The sequence below is a fragment of the Falco biarmicus genome, chromosome 7 (assembly GCF_023638135.1).
Source record: "Falco biarmicus isolate bFalBia1 chromosome 7, bFalBia1.pri, whole genome shotgun sequence".
NCBI classification, from domain to species: domain Eukaryota; kingdom Metazoa; phylum Chordata; class Aves; order Falconiformes; family Falconidae; genus Falco; species Falco biarmicus.
The window spans coordinates 24,923,655-24,933,945 of NC_079294.1; the positions used below are offsets into that span (position 1 = coordinate 24,923,655).

General features: G+C 40.8%; 1 protein-coding gene across 2 annotated transcripts in view; it reads left to right on the plus strand.

Annotated features, from left to right (window-relative positions):
• Positions 1 to 5,495, plus strand: part of LDLRAD3 (low density lipoprotein receptor class A domain containing 3) — a 118,578-nt gene extending 113,083 nt beyond the window's left edge. Inside the window, exon 6 of one of the 2 annotated variants that reach the window (XM_056347355.1) lies at positions 594 to 5,495. In XM_056347355.1, the coding sequence (XP_056203330.1) occupies positions 594 to 855 (262 nt within the window). In that variant the 3' untranslated portion in view covers positions 856 to 5,495. The remainder of the gene's footprint in view (positions 1 to 593) is intronic. The other variant, XM_056347356.1, reaches the window with a different exon arrangement.
• The last annotated feature ends 4,796 nt before the right edge of the window (positions 5,496 to 10,291 follow it).

Here is a 10,291-nt window from a genome sequence, read left to right on the forward strand (position 1 = left end):
AAGACCCAGGTTTCCTGAATCCAGTATTCATCTTGTCTATGCCTACTTAGCAGTTGCTCTGCATATGGTATCGTGACAACAAAAGTGATTTGTCATGTGGAGAACTCAGTTCGTTATTTATGTGTAGACTGTAAGCCATTAATCTCTGTCACTTAATGGAGGTTTCCCCAGATCTTTCTTGTGTTCACATCATTGTCTATAGGTGTAAATCCACTACTTATTTCTTTTAAAGTGCTTTCTCAGGCTGGGTAAATGTTATACAGGAAGAATTCTTACCTCTTGCAGCTGTCTTTGAGGATAAGCTGCGATTTGTTGGAAGCACATAGCCTTGAATATTGGAATGTAGAGTGTTAAGTATGATATAATTAGCTATGTTGCACCTTGACCAGGAACCTTAGTGCCCAGTGGTGGTGTGGGTGTTTCGGAACAACCTGAATAACGTAGGCAGGTCTGTAGAAGATGTCCTGATATGATAGGTGTCATCATGGAAAAGCTAAGAAATACTGTTTGGTTTTTTTCATAATGGAAAAACTGTGTAGTTTCTTACCTACTACTGCTTTCAGTAACTTCTTACTATGTTGCATATCTTACAGCAGACCGCCTTGGTTTGACCTTCCTCCACCGCCTTACTGTTCTGAATCAGAATCCCCTAGCCAGCCAGATCTTCCTCCTTACCGATCTCGGACGGGAAGCTTGGTGAGCACAGACACTCCCATGGCAGGAAGCCCTCTGGGCACAGCCACCAGTTGGACAAGAGACATCCATGACAGCATGGATGGCCACAGAACTGTTCTCGAGAGGACAGCAGATCAAAGTGATTCTCTCATCAACCACACTGCTGAAAGAGAAGTGTAACTGCTCCAGTGTTTGAGATGGGCAGGAAGGCATTTACTGTTTCAACTCTGTATGGGTTAATTGGCTGTGGCTAATAGGTTTCAGAGGGACACGTGCCTGAGTGATTACTTGATTTGAATCCACACTGAGTTAATACTTGGATTCAGCATTTTGGGCTCATCAAAGACAGAGCCGTGAGAGCTAAACCTAGAGTCATATCAGCTCTCCGCAATATTTCTGCAAGCAAGTTCTGGTTCAGACCAGTAAAAAACCCGTAAGTGCTGTGTCAAAGAACTGATGTGATGTCTTTCTTGAACTATTTTATGTACATGAATGTATATATGTGCATGTATAAAATATACAGGTATTGCACACAAAAGCTATGCCAGAAGGACTCTTTTGTTCAGACTGCCTCCCGTCCTGGTGACATGTGAGCTGTTTTGTCTTACTGCCTGGTGCCAGCTGGTGGTCACTGAGCACGTGAGAGGCAGTCTCTCTGCTTGGAGGTCTGGTGCCCAATGGCAGTGATCAAATTGCAGATGTCCTACTTGACCCTTCTCTTCATAGCCTGGAACATTCTCACTGTGAATGTAATTTTCAAAGTTTAAGCTTGTGAGGATGCAACAACTCTGAGCAAATCAGGGTTTTTTCCCCAGATGCTAATATCCAGGCCAAATTTTTACAGGCTTTCTCAGGAACAGTGCAAAGGTTGGCTTATCTGTCCGACTTCAAGGCTGAGTACAGAGGCACTGAAGCTTCTCAACAAACCAGCACAAGATTTCTTTTCAAGTGTGGCAAAATAACATTACTTAAAAAAAAAAGGCACACCAAACAACAGCAGCAGCAACAACAAAACCCCAACCAGAAAAAAACCCTATACTGTTTCAACTAAATCTTAAGCACCAAAATCAGCCTGAGGCAAACACCCATCACAGAAAGCTTTAGTGAGGATGACTAGTTTGTTATATTTGTAAACTAACTGAACGCAGGTCATGTAGTGAAAGGTGTTGGGCTTGTTGGCCCTGTCTGCAGTGTGTATATGTACATGCATGGATACACATTTAATACTGTGTGTATGTATGTGTATTGCATAGGTTTAGTTCTGCTGCACCAGTAGAACTCTAAAATGTCAATGTTCCACTCATTCTATTCTCATTGGGGTTTACGGAGTTTGCCTTTATTTGTGTTCATTTGGTTGAAATTGTAGCTTCTGCAGAAAAACAGAATTATTTGTGTTCACTTTGTCTTAACTCTTGAAATGGTCTCCTGTGAAGTGTGTTTCAGTGCACAGTGTTGAATCATCCCTGGGAAAGTGTCTCGGAGGTAAAGATATTCAGAGTGGCAAGAGGGAAGGTAAGCTGTGAATTTAAATGCCACTACAGTGCTGTGCTTGTGCTCAGTGTACAGCAAACAATGCAGTGTCTTCCTTTTGTCCAGAGGGAAATTGGCCCTGAAAAATTATTTATATTTGTCTATCAGACACATTTCCCATGCCTCCTTTCATGTAATGAAGTGTCATTAACAGACTTTGCTGTGTAATGGAAATGAAGGAAGCCGACGGCCCACATCATCTGCTTTTTTCTTCCCTACTTTTCTAAGGAAACTTCTTTCACCCAAAGGTTATGCTCAGAACCCAAGAATTTTTGAGCTTGAGTGTAGGTAGGGGAACGACTTGGGTTCAGTCTCAGTTTCCACATGTACAAATTTTTTTGTGGTGTTGCTTTTTTTTTTTTTTTTTTTTTCCCTTTTAAATACCATAGCAGTAGCTGGAAACGAAGAGGCGGGGGCCAGGTGGATATACAAGCACAGGTCATTCCAGAACTGAGATGATACAGTGAAGAGTTCTGGAGAATTTTAACGCTGACTTTGGAAGCAGATGAATGGCAGCCTTTCATACAGACTTAGGCAGCCTGTCTTGAATTGTGCTGCTGGAGATGCTCCAAGGTCCTTGTAAAGCAATGTACAAGATCGGGTCAGATTTCATCCTTGCTGGGAGCTCAAGCAATGTAATTACGCTGTCCTTCACAAAGCAGGACGTGGCTAATTAATGACTCCATCCGACTTCATAGGCAAACTGTTGTCATCCCCACCTAGCAGACAGTTCCATTTCATTTTGCAGGTAGGTTAAACTTGGGTTTAACTAGCTGAGTTAATAGTAAAGGTCAGTGCAGGGCTGTCTCCAGTGAACACTGGACCCTACTGTCCCTCTTGCCTTTCGCTGTTTCTGTTCAGCCTCTGTAAGAGAGCTACATAATGCTGTATCTGAATTAGCCTTAATGTTTTTCTGTTCCAGTTTTAAAAACATTTTATTGGACTTCACTGCAAACTCTTCAACATTATGTTTTAGTTTCGTTAAAGTAAATATATTTTTACAGTTGCCTAAGGCTGTATTTCTGAAACTAAACCAGTGTTCAGTGTAGCTTACATGGCATGTATTCCTCATGCAAGTCTTCCATGGGGAGTGCATTTCACTATGTGTATTCTAAGACACCAGGGTGTGTGCAAACTGAATATTGTTTTCCTGTGGCATCAGAAAAACATTGCCTTGCATTACTAAGAAGTAGGAAAAGAGTGGACATAGCCGGCTTCTTCTGGCTTCTGTGTCAGTCACTCATATATGTACATATATATATATATACACTACAAAAAAAACCCCAAACTTTCAGGTTGTATATATTCACGTATCTTTTGCATTAAGATAATCCATTTGGACTTTACAAGTAAAAGAAGGAAAAAACATTCTGAACGGTGTGTCGTTTTCCCTTCCAGTTAAGGGTGTATTTATCTTTGTATAGGATTCTTCTAGTTTTTGAGAACATGCGTTAATAAATGGAGATTGTGCCTTTCTGATTGAATGTTGATTTGGGAGGCTATTAACTACATTCCTGGGTGTTGTTACATATCATTGTCTAGAGATCCAAAAAGAAACAAGTCTTGTCTTCCTCTTTGTTGTTACTTATGGAGACCACTGAACTTTGAGGAGTACAGAACTTTAGTATCTTGTTCCAAAAAGGCATGTTGAAACTTTAAGGGGGCCTTTCATCTTACTCCCGTTTTCTGGTTTGTAAAGCAGATTTGCTAGCTGGTTTCTTTGGAAATTGCTGTAGTGTCACACAGAAATTGTTTATAATGTGTCACTTCTAGTAGTGTTAATACAGTGTTATACTGCATTATTCAGTGGAATCTTTGGGAAAGCATGGTAGCAACAACCGTGCTGATGAAATTAAATATTTCATTGAAAATCCTGCAGCTTGTAAGGTTGAAGTTAAATGTTCATGAAATATCAGGTGGTAGAGTTTCGTTTCGGTAGCCGCTAAAATTGGAATCGATCATTCTGTTGTTTGCAATAGCTTTTCACATTTTAGTTTGAGGTTAGTCTTCCAGGAGCTTTTCTTTATACTTAATATTTATAAACAAGTGGATGTTATTTCAAAGACCTATTCTTACAAAAGTAAAACTGATCAGTTTTCTTCCAGAGCCAAATTCTGATTCCACATCTGTATTGAATAGTGAGCACTGTAATGAATAGTTCACAGTGCAGGTATTAATATATTTCATTCCAGCAAAACAATTTGAAGAAATGAGTACTTGAGGTAGACAAAGGAATGTGGATTAGCCTGTTGGAAATAAGATTTGGGTTATTTAAAAATAAAAGAAATAAATTTCAGGAGTTTTGAGCGTAACCTCTGCTGAATCCAGAGTGATGTGTATTTAAAATCAGGCCATTAGTGAATCTGCTTGATAATAATCTGAATTTCCTTGTAAGGCAAATTACAGTTTACTTCTCTGGTATTGTGCTAATAGAAAACTGGCAGTAATGCTTATAAAAGAGAGCCTGTGAAGAATTTTCTCTGCTCTTGTCTACAGTGACACACATGACAACAGTGACTGCATTGCGATTTTTAAATAACTGCATTGATTCTTCCTTTCCTTTTAAGTCAAATCAGTTTTATTTACACCACTTCACTTTGATACAGCTAATAGGGCCCTTGTGATAGATTTAGAAGCTGAGTGGAGGAAAGAGATGATGACTCTCATTTTAATTAATGCTGCAGCTTGTTAATCTCGCGTGCTTTACTTTTTAGACATCTTAGGAAAGACAAATGGTTTTAGTAGATAAGAAAAACTATTAACGATGGAAAGGATAGAGGGACGCTGATTCTGAATTTAATTTTTAATGAATATTTAAAATTGTATAAATGAAGGAAGAATTTAATGCTGTATTTTTTATGTGGTGATCAGATGGCAAGTACTGTTTTTAACTTTTGCTCATCGGAGGCTACTTTGCCTATAATGCCTGGAACTAAATTGGTAAAATGAATGGTGGTCTTGCAGTTCATACTGGATCTGAAATATTTTTTATTAACACAAGGTTATTTTGCACCATGGACTAAAATATGGACTGCAGAAAGAATTTAAATACTGTGCTGGATTCTGCCGGAATGTATCCCAGTACAGGACTGTGGCCTTCATTTGTCCTTTGGTTTTTTTTTTTCTCTGATCTGAGAGGTTTTGTCAACCTGAAATGGAGATGTTACATAAGAGCTTTTGGGAGGTTGTATCTTGAAACCCAGCCTTGTCTTGAACTTTTGTAAACTGGAAAGCTTCAAAAATGTACTCTGTATTCCTGAATAAAGTTGGTGTTTTAATACTGTTCACAAGTGAGATTTCTGCTGTCTCATGAAGTCTCAGTGTTAGTTTTATAGCCTTCTACATGAGGTTTCTTCCAACTTCTTTTGCATTCAGTGTTAAGTTCTGTTACCTCTTTGTGGGTGTTAAACATATTTTTAAAAAGTGCTATTGGAAACCCACATGTACAAGTGTGTATAAAAATATACTGATAATATTTATTCATATTTATAAAAATGAAATTATGTAATTTCATAATTTCTTGTTCTTATTTTGCCATTCTGATCATACTATCAAAGATGAGGCATCTGAAGCAGTCATGTTCTGTTTTCTGCTTTATAGCAAAGCTCTAGATGCTTCAGCAGAGGTTAATGCTCTGTGTTGGCTGCTGCATACAGATTTCCTAGCAGAACTAAGGGGCCTCTAGCATTAGCTGCTGTCTCTCCCTTTCCACCTAACGTTTCCCCACCACTTATGTTCCCAGCACGATGACCCAGTTTATATCCAGGTCCATGATCCATATGCCAGGTGCGTGAGCCAGGTTCAAGCTGAGATGCTCTGTGGAGGCTGTGTGTCTGGCTGAAGTCCCATGTCAGGGCTCTTTTCCCAGCAGATGCCTGATGCAGGCACCACCACTATCATGGGAACCATCGAGCCCCATGAAGTCCAGATCCACCTGACACGTGGATCATAGCCATTCTTTTTGTCAAGGTCCTGTCACCCACAGGACTAGTGTTAAGAAATACCTCCTGTGAAGTTATTTTCTCAGACTAAGGAGAATGGGTGCAAATGTTACATCTAAATATTTCAATCTATATGAGTATGTAGAGGTTGACATACTTCGCTTCAATGACTCATCTCCACTTGCTACTGTCTGTCACAAAGACATGTCATTTTTATCATTATCCTTGTTAATTAAGCCACATACCATCACTGAAATTCTCAGATGGTAATCTTCATTTGATGCTGGCAAACTGCCCCCAGATAAATAGCTGTGGATCCAGAATTCACACCGGCAGCATAAGGGAGATGGAGCTGTCGAGGCTGCCACAATGAGCTCTCTGCAGGGAGGGAACGCTGGGGTCTCAGAGCTGGCTCACTCAGCCATGTCCCAGCAAGAGCTATGCTTGAGAAATGTTGATGCAGAAGACAGCTGCTTATGAAAATAAATAGCATACTCTCCAGCTAAGCTCCCTGATTAATCATTTTTATTCTCTCTGCTTCAATTTATTTAAAAATCTTAATTCTTACACCTTAAAAAATTAAATACGCAGTTTATTTCAGCAGTGATCTCAGTGCAGCATCTTTTCTTGCTGATTTGCAAACAGTCTCCTAATTATTCAGCCTCAGTTATCTATTGGTGAGAGAACTAAGCAGCTTTTCACTTTTTGGGGAGCTGTCGTCCAAAATGGTGTGCTGTTATTAATTGAAGTAAGGGCATCTTCATGTGGAAATTCACAGCTCTTCTTTGCTTTTCAAAGCAAAGTTGAGGGTATGCATATTGCATAAAGTACTTTGGGTAAGTACCGGATTGATCTCTCTAGGGAATTAACTTCTCTGTTTATCTGCCAAAACATACTGTGAATAGATAAACAGAAATGTGATCCTTTGCTTCACAAAATCCCAACAGTATTCCTTACTGAGGCGACCACTGCAGATGAAAAGGTAGAGCACTTTTGCGGCTGATCCGGCCCTTAGCATTTCATAGAATCATAGGACGGTTTGGGTTGGAAGGGACCTTAAAGATCATCTAGTTCCACCCCCCTGCCACGGGCAGGGACACCTGCCACTAGACCAGGATGATCAAAGCCCCCGTCCAGCCTGGCCTTGAACACTTCCAGGGGTGGGGCATCCACAGTTTCCCTGGACAACCTGTTCCAGTGTTTCACTGTCCTCACAGTAAAGAATTTCTTCCTAATAGCTAATCTAATTATCTCATTTCTGTGGGAATGGTCACAAAAGTGGTTCAGTAGTGCAGTTGCTTTGGTGCTGGATACCATAGGGAAAACACCTTTTCACTGAGAACTGATTTGGGACCATCACTTCCTATAGGCTCCCTGACAGCCACTCCAAGGTTAAGTACTTCCCCCACCCCCCACCTTCCTGCCAGTGGCTCTTACCTAAGGTTAATTCCTACCGGTTACCCTGAGGTTAAAAAATTAGTATCTCATTACTTATGATACCACAGCCCATGACTCCTTCAAATTTAAATCATGGTCATTTCTCAGCATAAAAGTACAGAGCTTTCATCTGTGTGAGAACAACAGGAGTAATAGCTCAGCTTGACCCAAAGCAGTTCACTCCTAGGGTAGTGCCCCGGCAGCATCAATTTGACTGAATGAACAATTGGTCTATTCCATTTATTTGGAATACGTGCTATTTCCTTGACAAATGCAAGTCATGTTGCAGCACAGTGATGAAGAAGCATGATGTTTTATTTGACAGAGTAGATTTTTCTTCTCATTAGTTTGTGACAGAGTTACCTTAGAAAATGCTTTTTGCCCAGCACTGCAGCCGAAGTAGCACTAGCTTGCCAAGGTACAGGGTAAGGGAAGGACAGTAAGGTTGGCAGTTTGATGCAGATATAAAGCCTTTGGAGGTTTAAGTGTTTCAGGTGTTATACCTGAATAAGGACTATTTAAATGCTGTACAGTAAGCACTCTTGCAGACTAAGGAAACGTGGCTGATATTTGGCTGCTCTTTTGCTAGTTTCTGTTCCCTCAAATACAATGCAAAGAGCAAAAATTCTCCATGCATCTGTTGCTGTATGTATTATTCTCCCTTGGCAGCCTCTGCAGAGCAAAGGAGTTAGCAGAACCAATGAATTATCCAAGGTGGATTTGGAGAGTGCTCTGCTTCAGAAATAATGGAGCTGGTTTAAATACCCGCTTTCAAGGTGTTGTGTTAGATATACTGGTTAAGACATAAGGTAAAATCATACCTGAGCTGCTACAGGGAAAAAACCCGACAACCCTGTGAATCTGAGAGGTGCAGCAGATCTTCATCAGCAAAGCCAGTCAGTCTGTAGGAGCTGGCTGCAGATCATGGTTAGAAATTCCTGTGCCTCGAGCCCAGGTGGAGCTGGTGCTGATGCAGCATCCACAGTTGAAAGCAATGGCTGTTACGGTTTTGGTAGTATGAATTGGTCTGTCTGGTATCTGATACCAGAAATACATGAAAAATCATTCTAGACTGATTGTCACCTTCCTTCAGGAAGCTGGATAGAAATCCTCTAGCTGCTTTCTTGAAGTCATGTCTCTCAAGCAACTAAGCACTCCTGTTTCTCTCTCTTATCAGTCGCAGGGACTGGAGGAAGATCTGTGCTGTTTTTAAAGTGGGGACACCTGACACAGGGAGAGACATCAAGATGAGTTTCAGCAATAACAGAACCCGCATGTTCCAAGATCCAGCCTCCTGACCACTGAGTAATGCTATCTATCCACCGCATTTGGTGTTATCCATGCATGTAATCTTTTAAACCAAATCAATTTAACAGAAGATTTTTGCAGATTAAAAAAAAAAACAAAATTAAAAAAACAAAGTCTGGACCTGCAGGTAACTGTTTGACCTGCAGGTAACTGTTTCAAGTTCTCTTCCTTCGTGCAAAAATTCAGGTAGCTATCAAAAACCAGAAACAAATATTTGAATTTTGTATTTTCTCCTAAGCTCTGGGTACTTGTTTGCCTTATTTATAATTGCAGACTTATTGGAACAGTTATCCTGTATAGCTCTTTGTGTGGAGGAGGATTCTACTCCTAGAGTAAGTATCCAGACTGGGACTTTAACCTAGAGTACATATTTCTGTAGTTTTCCACAGGTTAACAAATATGTGGACTGTGAATGTCTCCCAGAAGGGAGCTAGGGTGTATTGGAAATGGCTTGCCATAAATCGTGCTGATCTGAAGATGAAAACTGCAATTGCAGTGTGTGGAGGGTAGAGGCACAGGTTCCTTGGGGGAACAGGGGCTGTAGGAACACTGTCAGGTGGCCAGTACCAACATTTTTTGCTTTATGCAATTGGGAAAGGACAAAGAGAAAGTGGGAGGGAGAAATGTCATGTTGACCTGGGGCGTACAGTTAGCCCAAAGTGACTTAGGGAACTACAGAGAGAAGAGAGTGACCTGGCTGCCTCTTATGCTGATATTTGAAAAATGAGCTTAACATAGCGCTTTGAAAGATGGCTTAGTAATATTATATTAAAAAAAAAAAAGTTCCCACTTTCTTTTCTTGATACTGATATCAATACCAAGAACGAGATGACTAACGGGGAGAGAGTGGCTTGAAATGATTTTTAGATGGTTTTTTTTTCTTCCTTTGAAAATTTAGGTGAAGTTAATTATGGAATGGCAGCAGCATCTGATCTGAAGCAGGAGCTTTCATCTCACCTCCTGCTTTTAAAATAGCTATGCTCTTATCTCTGCTTTGAGGAAGGGGGTGCGGGGGGTGGGGAGAGCACCCCAGTGTTCTTGCAGCCTGGTGGTCACCAGATGAGTGAAATGCCTTGTGAGATCCGAGGCCATTAAAGACGCCAGCAAAGATACTAAGAGCCTGCTGCTATGCCGAGAGCATTTTTTTTTTTATTAATCTGATAAAGTAAGCAGAGGAGCTCTCATTCCAGCACAGGCTAGGTGCAGCGCAGAGAAGCACTTACTGTGCATAGCAAGGTGGGCTTTGGGCTGTAAGGGGAAAGTGTGATGTGACACTGAGCCAGAGGACTGAATGAAAATCCCAGGAGGACAAAGCGCTGGCTTGGGGGGAAGAGGGAGGCAGGGAGCTGGAGGGCTAATAGCATTGCTTTCTGCTAATCACATCAAGGCAGAAATTGCCT